The following is a 14,085-nucleotide window of genomic DNA, read 5'->3' as shown; positions in this document are numbered from 1 at the left end:
ACACACACACACACACACACACACACACACACACACACACACACACACACACACACACACCCCATCCCCCTGAAAGAACTGAAGCTTCTCGCTCGTACCTTGCGAAGAAGGATGCAGCCACCGAGGTGCCTGAGGACGGCTCGCCAGCCCCGCTGGGACCTGGTGCGGCTGGGGCGCTGCAGGCCACAGGCTTGTCCGCATTGTACCGGTTCAGCGCTGCTTCTGTGAGCCCCTCTCTGCTGGTCTCTGTCATCAGCTGGGAGATCTGGAAAAAATGGACAGCAAGTTCATTATCAGTGACTTAGCATGTTTCCTGAGTGTCGACAGCATGTGCTGTTTGAAAGAGGGGACCAGGGTGAACAGAGATGGCCTGGAGGAGGAGAGGGTCAGGGAAGGCCAGATCGATGCGCCCCAATTGTGTTCAGCACCACACAGGGCTGTGGGCCCACTGAAGGCTACTTTTCTGGCCAGGATATCTCCTTGTTTTCAAAAAAAATAATGGAATAAAATTACCCTTTGATATCGTAAGTTTCAATTACATCTGGTTCTCCCCCCATTTGGAGAGGAAAGCATAAGCCATTATCTACATCCCATTCGCAGCTCCATATCATGAAATGATGCTGGTTTCTTACCAGGCGTGGTAGAGTACTCCCAGATGAGGGTCTAAGGGGAGGTATCATTTTCTTAAGGAGGGAGTGAACCTGTTTATCAAGAACATACGAGAGATTACATAAAAAGCAGCAGTTTGCTGGTGGAATTCAGGTGACTTCAACATAAAAAACATGATTAACTATTAGGGTTTTTTTTTTCTTGACACATTTCCTTTACCTGTTGGTTCATGAACAATTTTTTTTTTTAATGGTGGCCTTCATAACAAAATTTTAAGGGATGGGGCTGATCCCTCCTGACCCAAATCTTCACAGAGTGCTACAAAGACCCATACTCCTGGGAAAAATGGGAATCTTATATAGAACTTTATTTTTGGAAGGTGCTAATCCTACCACAAATATAGTAATTGTGTGAGCAAAGTCTTATGTGCTATTTGGGAGGGCTTGCTACTTAAAGTATCAGCCTGCTTACAAAAGGGAAAAACTATTAGTTACAAAAGGAAGTGGACAAGGAATTGGGGGAAGAGTCTGGGGCTAGCTCAAACATCTTAAACGCTGAGTGGAAAATATTTCTAATTGCCTAGAAACTACAACTATAGTAAAGCAAAGACCAGAGAGAGTCTCTCCATGGTCTAACAGAGCAAGCCAGCAGGTCCGTTTAAGAAGTCCATTTGTTACCCTCTGAACATAAAAACGCTGCACTCATTACTGGCAGGATAGCCAGGACTCCCAGCCCACTGCCTGGAAACAGTGCTCCACTTAGATTCACACTCTTGCTTGGAAAGTCCTGCCAACGTTCAGCTGAAACGCCGCCAGTATGTTAACTCTACATCTCATTCATGCAGTGCGCTGTAAGGAAACCCAACCCAAGTCAGCGAAACAGAGGCATTCAGAGGCCTGGAGGGGGCTTTTGCTCTCATTGAGGATCCTCCTTGCTGGAGCCCTCTGTTGCCTCTGGGGTCAAGCTCCCCTCTCAACCAACTGTTACTCTTAAGAAGAAGTGAGGCAAGCTGGAGGGACAGCTGAACACCGGGAGCCGAGGCTGTGCCCAGGCACACTGCTGTCCCCCACTCAGTGGCATTTATAAAGACAGCCCAAGGAGGGCACAAGATGCCATCCCAATGTTCAAAACAAAGCCAAACCTCAAACACTAAGCTTCCTTTAAAAAAAAAATTGCTACAATCTCAAATAATAGTCCCTGATTCTGACATGTAAGGATAGCTGAATAAAGTCAATAGACCAGTAATCGTAGGCACTATTTCTTAGAACCTGTCGTCTTTTTTAAACTGAGGACACTTTTTCATCTGGTGTGTTTGTTTTCTTTTCATTGTTGTTTATGTTTTGGGTATGGGTGATCGAGTTGCCTGGGACTCACAGTGACCCTATGAACAGTAGCTCCGAACCTCTCCCTTTCCTGAGCCAATTGCACTGTCTCTGACACAACTAGTCCCACTACCCCAGTCACTGAGTCAATCTATCTTGCCCAGAGTCTTCCTCTCTTGCACTGTCCCTCCACCCTCCTAAGCATGAGGTCCTTCTCCAATGACTGGTCCCTCCGGATCACATGTCCAAAGCATATCAGACAGTTACAAAATCCTTGCCTCCAAGGAGTAATTTAACATGGTTTTATTATCTCCAGTACAACCTGCTTGACAAGAGGCAGTCCTTATGTTTCAAAGTTAGAGTTTGGCGGGGAAAGAAAATAGCGCTCTCCTTTGTTGTTGTTGTTAACTGTGGCGACGGAAGTGACCCATAGCTGAACTGCCAGCAGGTTTTCAGAGGCAGTAAATTACACAGGAGTTGACTGCTCATCTTTCTCCTATGGATCAGTTGCTGGATTTGAACCACATACTCTTGTACTGGCAGCACAAATCCTTACCACCAAGCCATCTGAGTGCTTCTTCTATAGCATCTATACATTTTCCTTGCAGGTGTCTGGAAACTTATGTAAAAGCCATTAGCATACATATGTGACTGGCAAGAGGTCTAACACAGAGGCCACCTTGATGGCTGGAAGGTTCAGATGCCCAAGTCTGGCTGGGATGGATGTGAGCGAGCATACAGGGAGCTGACGACTTGCAAAAGTGACACTCGGCTGATTAATTTTGATGCATTTCGTCACAAAGCGCCATCGAGTTGGTTCCAACTCACAGTAACACTACGCACAACAGAACAAACACCTCCCAATTTTGCGCCCTCTTCAGAATCAATGTTTAAGCCCATCTGTTTAAGCCCATTGCTGCAGGCACTGTACCCTGCTCATGGATAGTCTCAATTCTCTCTGACCCTCTGCTGCACCAAGAATGGCATCCTTCTCCAGGGACTGGTCCTTCTTGGTACATACATGTATCAATTACAGGAGTCAAAGCTTTGCTTCTGAAGAATGTTCTGGCCATACTCCTTTTAAGACAACCCTCTTCCTGATAGCTCTGAATCCTGTTCTATACTGAGCAAGTCTCACTGTCTCTGACACACTTTTCCCATTATCCCAGTTACAGTGCCAATCCATCTCATCCAGAGTCTCTTCTCCGGGGTTGTCTCTCGACCCTTCCAAGCACAAAGTCCTCCCAAGCATGTTGTTCTTCTTACTTATGGTATTTCAACGTTCTTCACCAACACAGCAATTCAAAGTCACCTCCTCCTCAGTCTTCCTTATTCATTACCCAGTTTTTCCATGTATATGAAGTGACTGAAAATAGTCTTGACTGCTATTTCGGAATCCAAATGAAATTAATCAACAACTTCAATATTTTTCTATTTATTATGATGATATTTATTAGTATAGTTATAAGAGTTTTGTTTTCTTTATGTTGAAGTGTAATTCACACTGAAGGCTATAGGGATTTTGGGTTTGGTGGTTGTTGGTTTTTTTCCTTTTCCTCAGTAAGTTCTTGAAGTTCTTTCTATTTTCAGCAATCAAGGTTGTGTCATCTGTTAACATGGGTTGTTACGGAGTCTTCCTCCAATCCTGATGCCACATCCTTCTTCACACAATAGAGTCTCACATTATTTGATGAGCATACTGACTGATTTTAGTATGGTGACAGGCTACAACCCTGATAAAGACCTTTCTTGATTTTAAACCCTTGTTTTGTTCTAATGATTGCCTCCTGGTCTATGCACAGGTCCTACACAAGCATCAATAAGTGTTCTGGGATTCCCATTCCTCACAATGTTTCCCATAATGTGTTATGATGCACACAGTCAAATGCTTTTGTATAGTCAATAACACACAGGTAACCATCCTTGCTTTCAGCCAAGATCCATCTGGCATCAACAATGATGTCCCTCATTCGACAATCTCTTATGAATCTGGCTTGAATGTCTGGCAGTTCCCTCTTGGTGTACCGCAGTAACCATTTTTTAAAATTACCTTCATCAAAATTTTACTTGTGTGCACTTTAATGATACTGTCTGAGAATTTCCAAATTCTGTCAAATCACCATTCTTTGGAAGGAGTACAAATATGAATTAGTTCCAGTTAGTTGATCAAATTTGTTGGCATAGATGAATAGACTGCATCCATTTGTTGAAAGATCTTATTTGTATTCTACCAGTTCCTGAAGTCTTTTTTTCCCCCACTGCCCTCAGCGCAGCTTGGATGTCTTCCTTCAACCACCATCTGCTCTTGACCATATGCTACTTCTTGAAACGATCGAATGTGGGCCGGAATATTTTCAGACAGTGACTCTGTGTATTCCTTCCATCTTCTTTTGATGCTTCCTGAATTGTCATTCAATATTTTGCACATAGAATTAATCCTTCAATATTGCAAATCAAAGCTCCACTTTTCCCCCTTCAGTTCTTTCAGTTTCAGAAATGCTGAGCGAGTTACCCCTTTGACTAGCTTATTCTATCCAGATTTGAGCACATTTCCACGACATACTTGCTTTGTCCCCTCAAGCTTCCCTTCGTAATCTCCCACTCAGCTCTCACACTCCATCATTTGTTCCATTTATTTTGTTGAATGTCCACGGTGTTTCTCAGGCTACGCCACACTAGTAAAAGTACATCTGTACTCTTGTAGACTTACACCCCCGAAAAGATCATGCCCTCATCTGAATTTATCCCCTGTCCTGTCTATAGGGATTATAAACGTTCCAATATGATGTACAAGGATGTAGCTGTGGCACTTGCTAATTCACCATCCTCCTTGGTCTGTACGTCAGTGTTCTCAGACTCACTGCCATCAAGTCAGGGCCAGCTCTGAGTTGACCCACCCATAGGTCCCCAAGATGGTGAACAACATGGGAGAAGTCTGCCCATCTTTCTCTAGCAGAGCCAGTGGTAGGTTCAAACCAACAGAGGAGCTCAGCCTATGGGTGCTCCTATGGGAGCTCGGCATTACAGTTCATGTGGATTACCTCACCACCCTATGTCTTACACTTGCCTTGCTCAGCCACCACAGGGCTTTGCATGTGAAGTCTTGGCCCTGAACAGGTCATATTCTAGCAGAGAAGTCTAAAATCCACGAATATAACAACCGCATCATCACTCAGATGGCAAAAGACTGCCTTACCTCTCTCTACTCTTATAAGCTCCTCTCCATCTAGAATGTATCTACTCTTCCTTCAGGCTCAAGCTCAAACATCACTTCCTCAGAGAAAGAAGTCTGAGAACCCTGTTTGGTACTTTCACAGCACTGTGGTCTTTTTCTTCAGCATTGTTACCTAGGTTCCTATCAGGCACTTCATAACACGTCACTGCCTCTCATCACACAGAACAGTAGGTGGACAGCTGGTGTGTCCAACACCGTAACCCCAGAGGCCAAGAAAACACTTGGCACACAGACACTCAAAAATAAATGTGGAATAATCACAGATTCCTAGGTTTTTCTTATTCTAACTTTTACTGCTCACATTTTTGTCTTTAAATCTAATCTTAATTATACTGCTACTGTTGAGCCCCGCTGAGTAGGAAGCAACCCACAGCCGCCCCTCCAGCGAGAAGAGATTGCCTACCTTTCTCCCACAGAGCACCTGGTGGGTTCAAACCATGTACCTTTGTGTTGGCAGCACATTTCTTTACACCTAAACCACCCATTTTGTTTGACAAGTGCACTCTGGTGGCATAGTCCACAGGAAGTTATGCTACTAACCCAAAGACAGCGCTTCTCTGGTGGTTCGAACCCACTGTGGGAGAGAGATGGGCAATCTCCTGTGCAATCACAGCCTCCCGCGGCCCAACTCGACACCCGGGACTAGGGTGCTGAGCTGAGTAAAATACAATAGTATTTTCCCCTTACTTCCAGCCAAAGTGTAGTATTTTGGCTCCTTTGTGTGCTATTTAAGCAGCTCTGTGGCATAGGCGGTAGGGACTCATGCTACGATTGCAAAGGCTACACTTTTCCTGTGGTTCAAATCCACCAGGAGCTCAGAAGCAAAAAGATGGGGAATCTTCTCCAATGTGATTTACTGCCTGGAAAAACCAAAAGAGTATCAGCTGTGAGTCGGTCTGGACTCGATGACAACGGGTGAGTGTTAAGTGACTGGGGGCTAGTTCAGGGAACCCTGGGGCCTAGTCTGAGGGGACCTCATATTTCTGGCAGCCCGGATCTGTCACAGCTCCTCAGGAGAAAGACGGGAAGCCTTCTCCCATTAAAATTACAGCCTCCGAAGGGCGAAGGGGTGGGAGCAGAGAGCTAAGGATGAGTAGAGGGGAAATCACAGCATCTCCTAATCTGATGAGTGGAGGGAGGGGGTAAAGGAAATAGGAAAGATCCAGAGGGGACCTGAAAAGACAGGGTAAAGGTGGGCACAATTCAATGGGGATTCAATTTATAAAGCACAATATATGCATGGGAATGATTGTATTAAACAAAATATGAATGCAGGAAAGTGTGAAACACAATGTATGCAAATTTTGTATACAAACCAATAGAAAATAAAAAATAAAAAACAAACAAACTGACAACAGGAATGACAGCCTCCGAAACCTAATGATAGGCTATGAGAATCGACTCAAGGGAAGTGAGTTTGTGCACAAGCTCAGGAATCCAAAGCTGCCTCTCTTTAGTTAAGTAGCTGACCTGTTGGTTCATTCATGTGAGCACGCATGGGGTTCCTGGGATGATAAGAAGCCTTGCTAGTACAGTGGTTAAAGGACTCAGCTGCTAACCTCAAAGTTGGCAGTTTGAGTCCACCACAGCAACCTGGGGAAATGCTGTGACAGCCTGCTTCTGTAAACACTGATTGTCTTGAAAACCCTTCACGGCAATTCCTTTAGACAGAAGGCTGTGTGAGACCCTGTGCCACACATGAGTACAAGCATTTTGCTTTGTTTAGTTATTGTTAGGTGTCTTTTTGTGCCTCCCTAAATCCTCAATATTTATGTATTTTGCTTCCTGTAAATTCTGTCACAGTTAGATCCTGTACAAAGACAATCCACAAAAAAGCAACTTGCATTGATCTACCTAGTTACATCATTATAATTCTGGAAAACACAGAAGTATCTAGAGATGCATTACTTTAACAGTAAAAGTATATTAATTACAGATAATTCTGTGAGAGCTTCCTCGTCATATCTCCAGTTCAGAGCACTGCAATTCCCCAGGGTTAACACATCCTCTACCTTCAGAAGTATCACATGTTATTGCCACCAGTTGTCATTTAATCACTCCACTAGTAAAAGAAATGACATAGTGGTCTACTGTGTGAGAATTAGTTATGAAGCCATGAAAAACTGGGAAAGTCAAATTCCTTCCTTGGCTCTGTGAAACTGGGAAAGCTTCTTCCTGAACTGGTTACACAGGAGAAGAGAAGGCTCAAGATTCACACCTATAACAATTGATCACCACCTCCATGACAAAGGCCAACCTTCCCTCTGGAGAGTCTTACACAGCCCTTGCTACTTGGAAACCTGTTCCGCCTGAGAAAAACTTCATTCCAATGAACTAATATTAGATAGACAATCTGGATATTCTTCCCATTCCACAGACCAGAAAGCAGAGGTACAGAAAAGGCATTAGCTTAAGACCAGTTAGTCATTAACCACAGAAGTTAAGATAGTAACCCAGACCTTGAACTCTATTATTCTAATTCTTATTCTTTTTCTCCCTCCTTCCCTTAATACAGCATCTCAACTCAGTTACCAAGCACTACTGAATACAAAAAAAAAAAAAATTTGAGAGATTACAGAAAGCAAACTTGGCTTAGTCTCAGACCTTATGAGATTTGAAAGAAAGATACATAGAAAAATTTGTAGTCAATCAAAGACGTATGTTGTATTTCAGCCTCTCCCAAGTGGGGGATCTATGTGTACAGAAATGCCGTCTGTGATTTGGTGACGGCATAATGTGGTTTCAGCCAAATTTTTAAGTCAAAGACAGTTCAGAGAAGACTGGGAGGTGGACAGCTGCCCGTGCTCGCCCAGCGAGTTTCCGCAGGTAAGTAACATAGGGACAGGCCTGCGTGTGGCTCTGGAAAAGATGCTGAACCTGTGGCTTCTGCTTGCTTCTGAGGAAAGCAACCGTGCGGCCCATCAGGTGAGGCAAAACTTACTTCACACGCCTCGGGCCCCCCCCCCCATCAGCTCTCTGCATTCCTCAGCCTCCCTCAGCCACACCATTCCCAGAGGGCCATGCCAACTTACATATTCCCTGTGGGATCTGAGGAGGTTTTCATCCAGAGTGCTCCTTGGTGGCAAAGATAATGAAGCTCCATCTCTCATAATTTGGACACACTGCTAGGAGAGGCTACTCCTTGAGAGTGGCATCATGCCAATGAGAGGAAGACCCCCAAGCAGATGGACCGACACAGTGCAGCAATGGGCTCACCTGCATGAGAGATGATACAGGTGGCACAGTGGAGGGCAGGGTTCAGCTCTGTTGTTCACAGGGTCGCTACGGGTCATACTTGACTCTAGTGCATCTAACAACAACATGTGATTAAATTAACACTAACTCATGGTCTTTTCAATCACTTCCTTTGCATCTAGAGCTGGACAATGAAAAAAGGTGTCAGAAGAAGAACTGATGTCTCTGAACTGTGATGTGTGAAGAGTGTTGAAGATCTATCACAAGAACAAACTGAAATGTCTAGAAGAAAGTGCACCCAGAGTGCTCCCTGGAGGCAAGAATGGCGACGCTTTGTCTCACATACTTTGGGCAGGTTGTTAGGAGATGCTACTCCTTTGAGACGGTCAGCGTACTTGGAAAGGTGGATGCTCAGCAAGAGAGGAAGATCCCTAAGAAGAGGGTCTGACACAGTGACTGCAGCAATCTGCTCAAGTGTGTCCAAGATGATGAGGATGTCATAGGACAGAGATCTGTTCTTCACAGGGTCGCTAAAAGCAGTACTCAATTCAACCATATCTAACAACAACCCCCCACCCCCATGTCCTCTACATGCCTCCACCCAAAGCAGCATGCCACCTACTGAACAGCATTCCTTCTCTTGGTCTCTGAATTTTACTTCAAGACAGTGGCCATTCCTACCAGTCGCGGGATATCCCTCCCACAAACTCAATTTAGCTCTGTGTAAGAGGGGTGTGTCCTCTATCCTTTGCTACAAACCTTAATAAAGGCTCTATATTCTATGTAAAAGTCTTCCTTGAAGACATTGGCTCCATTGACTCCAAAGGTTAGGGAGCCGAGTTTCTCGAGAAATGCCTGTCTTTACCCAGTCTCCTCGGCATCCCCATCCTGGGCCCCAGGCCAGGTAGAGGAGACGCAGACAGGGCTTGGGTTGCAGACACCTACCAGGCTTTGAACCCTCTCTGCACTCCTAAAGACTGCCAGGTTGCAGAACGCAAGCTTTGAGGTAATAAGAGAAACCGAAGAGCAGGGACACCGAGCTAGTTACTCAGAGGAAACAGCTAGTAAGGGGAGGGGCCAAGATCGGAATGCTGATCAGCCTGAATGTTAAGTGGTTTTCATTCTCACCCTCTTCTCTCAATCCAGTCCCTATGGTCACTCACGCTCTGCTGGCCCTGGGCTGTACAAATCATTAACACACTTGGCTGCTAACTCCAGGTCTACCTAGAGATTCCTGAGAAGAAAATGTTTGCTCAGCTACTTCCCAAAACTCACCCTCTGAAAGGCCCAAGGAGAACAGTTCTGTTTTGGCACAGGTCTCCAAAAGTCTGAGAACCCGACGGCATCCAGAAAATTTATCTGGGGAGATGTACAGACCTCCTCAGGGCTGCATCCTTCCACCATATTTGTTCTATCTGCACCCTAGAAAATGGATGATATGAAGAAGAGTGGCATCAAGATTGGCTGGTGTGTGCAGATGAAAGCAACTTTGCCTGCTGAGTGCAAAGACCACATGAGGCTCTTTCTGAGGACAATCAAAAGGGACAGGCTCGAACAGGAAGCAACAAATGCTGGCGAGGTTGTGGAGAAACTGGAATCATTATTCACTGTTGGTGGGAGTGTAAAATGGTGCAACCACTGTGGAAGGTGGTATGGCACTTTCTCTAAAAGTTGCAAATAGAAATACCATTTGACCCAGCAATTCCACTACTGGGAATATACCCTAAAGAGACCATAACTGACATCCAAGCAGATATATGCACACCCATGTTTATCACAGCTTTGTTCACAATAGAAGGAGTTGAAAACAACCCAGGTGCCCATCAACAAACGAATGGAGAGAGAAGCTATGGTATATTCACACAATGGAATACTATGCTGCATTGAAAAACAAGGAACTCATGCAATATTATTCAAAATGGGTGACCCTGGAGGACATTATGCTGAGTGAAATATCTCAGTCACAAAAGGACAAATATTGCATGGTGTCACTGTTGTAGAATTGGACTGATATTAGGGTTTGGATAAGACTGAGAAAAACTGGATAAATTATGTATACTGCATTGAAACAATTGAATAATTTAAAAGCAATAAATGATAGGGTATTATAGTTATCACAAGAGTCCAGAATTAAGGGTGCATAGTGGAGTGTACCTAGGGCAGTGGGAGGGGTGCAGGGGGATTGTATACCAAAGAAAGAAAAAGAAAAAAGGGGGGGAAGGGACAGGCTCTGGTAGGAATCACACCTCAATAACCAACTCACACTCAATTAACTCATTGCTGTTGAGGCAGAATCAACTCATAGTTGACCCTCTGGAGGGTTCCCAAGGCTGTAAACCTCACAGGAGGAAATTTTCTATCTTCCTCTTTCAGAGCCACTAGTAGATATGAACTGTCAGAGGCGTGGCCTTTGGATTAGCAGCACAACTCCCTACAGGCTGAACCACCAGTCCTCTTTCCTCAACATCAAGAAAACAACAAACCTTCTCCCTCCTAGACCAGAAAGCAATGTCATGATAAATGGAGAAAAGACTGAAGTTGCCAAGGATTTCGTTTCAGTCAGCTCCACAATCATGTTCATGGAGGCAGCATTGAGAAGTCACACACTGGGGAAATCGGCTAAAAAAGGCCTCATTAAAATGTTCAAAAGCAAAGATAATATTTGGAGGACTAAGATTCTTGACCATGTGGTTGCTGTGATTGTTGTTAGGCGCTATTGAGTCAAGAACAACTCATAGTAACCCTGTGAACAGCAGATCTGAACCCTGTCCTATCCTGCACCGTCCTCACACTTCCTGACACACTAGAACCCACTGCAACAGTCACCGTGCCAATCCATCTGGTCGACGGTCTTCCTCTCCTTCACTGACCTGGTCAACAAATAGGGAAGAACCAAAAAGAATTGATGTCTTGGAATCATAGTGTTACAGATGAACACTGCATATACCACAGACTGCCAGAATGAACAGATCAATCATGGAAGGACAATGAGAATGCTCTTTAGATGTGAGGATGGTCACACTCCATCTCACACATTACCAGGAGGAACCATCCCTAGAGAAGGGAGTTCTGGTGGCCTACCGCTAAGAAACTTCACTGCCAGCCAAAAGGTGCATGGTTCGAATCCACCAGCTGTTCTGAAGAAGATGGACAGTGTTTTCCTGTGCAATTTACTGCTTCCGAAAACCTGTTGGAGGGTCGGCTATGGGCCGGTCCTGGAAGGTTCACAACAACATCCTCTGAGAAGGATACCGTGTGGAAAAGTACAGCGTTGGCTTAAAAGACAAGAAAATTCTTAGCAAGATGGATTGACACTGGCTCCAAGAAAGAAAGGCTCATGCAGCGGATGAGGGTGAAGATGGCACAGGACAGGGTAGGATTTGTACTGTTGCTCACGAGGTCAGCACAAGTTGGAAACAACTCAATGGCAACTACCATCAGCACACCTCCTGATACCAAGGGATCAGCAACGAAATGTAAATGCTGTTGAGACGGGCATCTTAGTGAGATTCAAATATACAGGGTAGCTTTACCTGTGAGGACTGGGAGAAGCTAACCTACGGCACAGTCATGACAGCACAGGACTCTCAACCACACACACACACACACACACACACACACACACACGGGACAAGTCAAATGGGCACCCGCACCTGTGTAAACACACATGCACCCCTCTCCCTGCAGCGGGGGGCTTTTTATGGCTGGGGTAGAACTGACTGCTGTCTCGCCCTCCCTGCAGGATGTATGAAGTGTTTTGAAAGTAACAGATACGGTTATGGAGTGAGATGTGCCCAAGTAACTGAGCCCAGAAGGAAAAGCAATAAGCCTGATCAGAACGAAACCCTGCAGTGGAAACCTAGTGCCCCAGAAGTTTGCATTCAGGGACTTTAGAACATGACATAGCACACATGCACACGTATCACATACTAGCAAGGTAATGACACCTTTCTCACCACAATGTTAGGTTTCCCTCATGTGTTAGAGAGAGAACTTGAGGCTTTGGATCTGAGTTTTCTCAGACAGAAGAAATGCTAACAGTCTAAAATTTGCTGGGTGGTGGTGGAGGTGGTTGTTGAGGACCATCAAGTTGGAGTCAATCCAGTCTAAAAAGCAATACTCAATAGGACGAATACTACACAAGATATCTCTTACAAAAATAGGATAGTTATGGGGCGCGGGGAGGGGAGGATGGCAAGACTGTAAGAAAAGAGTGGGTGGATGATTCCTGTACTGGAATAGCTCAAATGAAGTTCAATCCGAAATGAATAGACAATCAGATATTATGTGTATTACAAGTAACAACATGGAACAGGATATACACTATGGATTCAATGGGACAGGGGAAGGCAGGAAAGCAGAGGGAAAAAACCCAGAGAAGGTGGGTCAAAGTATTCAGTAAGGGTTGGCTTTAGTAGTGTCAATCGTTAACTGCAGTTACCAGTGGTATGCCAATGAATGAGTGCTGAAAAAAATTAATGCGATCTCTAAATTTGCAATTTTTACAAATATAAAAATTCTTATTTGTTGACAAAAGAAAACAACAGCCCATCGTGATATAGAGTGTACTTGAGCATCAGAACTGATACATAACTGACCTTCCTCCAGTGGGTTTTCAGAGGCTGTGCACTGCACGGGAGGAGACTGTCCATCGTTCTCCACAGAGTGGCTGGTGGTTCAGATCTCGTCCTTTTTCATTGTCAGTGCAACCCCTTACCACTAAACTACCAGAGCTCCTTAAAAACTTGTTGTTATGTGCTGTCGAGTCACCGACTCACAGTGACCCTATGTACAACAGCCCTAAACCCTGTTCTATCCTGTGCCAATCTCACTGTCTCTGACACAAATACCCCAAATATTCCTGCCCTTTCCCTCCACCCTCCCAGCATGATGCCCCTCTCCAAGTACTGGTCCCTTCTTACAACATGTCCAAAAATATGTCAGATGGAGCTTCAGAATCCTTTCCTCCAAGGAGCAGCCTGTTTCACCTTCTCTAGGACTAACCTGTTTGTTCTCCTTAGCAGTTCATGATATATTCAATACACTTCTCCAGCACCACCACTCAAAGGCATCAATTCCTTAAAATCTTAGTGCTCTAAAAATAAGGAGTGCGTTCTGGTGGTGTAGTGGTAAGAAGCTAAGCTGCAATCCTGAAGGCACGTGGTTTGAATCCCTCAGCTGTTCCTCAGAGAAGGATGGGCAATCTCCTCTCATGCAATCTGGTGCCTCTGAAAGCCCTCTGGAAGGCCTGCTGTGGGTCAGTTCTGACTCAACTGCACACAATAACAACAAACAAAACTAAGGCTCCTTAATCAGAGTTGGGCAATGAGCTCACGTTTCAGGGAAATGTTTGCTTTCGAGGGTTTCTTCACAGGGGATTGAGACATTCACACAGGGGCCATGAGGACAGCCTGGAACAGCATTGTGAAGGGGCAAGTTATCAGCACTAGATGGCGGGTCAGCCTCATAGTGACCCACGTGTGCCAAAGGAGGACTGTGTTCTGCAAGGCTTTCAAAAGCTGGCTTGTGGAAGACCACAAAGCCAGTCTTTCAGCTGCTCTGATGGTCGGCAGCCCAGTCTGTTAAACGTTTGTACCACCCAAGAGCACATTTCTCTCCAAGAGAAAGGGAAAGCAAGAATAGTGAAATTCCATGTCAGGTATGTTGGGCATGTTGTCAAGATGGGCTAGCTCTTGGGGAAGCACATTGTGCTTGGAAGGGTAG

General features: G+C 44.9%; 1 protein-coding gene across 1 annotated transcript in view; it reads right to left on the bottom strand.

Annotated features, from left to right (window-relative positions):
• Window positions 1-14,085, bottom strand: part of KIF26B (kinesin family member 26B) — a 717,418-nt gene that overhangs the window by 392,677 nt on the left and 310,656 nt on the right. Inside the window, exon 4 of the mRNA XM_006897738.1 lies at window positions 99-265. Within this exon, the coding sequence (XP_006897800.1) occupies window positions 99-265 (167 nt within the window). The remainder of the gene's footprint in view (window positions 1-98; window positions 266-14,085) is intronic.

This window comes from Elephantulus edwardii, unplaced genomic scaffold (genome assembly GCF_000299155.1).
Source record: "Elephantulus edwardii isolate Elephantulus edwardi_28Jun2011 unplaced genomic scaffold, EleEdw1.0 scaffold00214, whole genome shotgun sequence".
Classification (NCBI taxonomy): domain Eukaryota; kingdom Metazoa; phylum Chordata; class Mammalia; order Macroscelidea; family Macroscelididae; genus Elephantulus; species Elephantulus edwardii.
The sequence above is the reverse complement of the archived record's forward strand: the minus strand, read 5'-3'. Positions and strand labels throughout refer to the sequence as shown.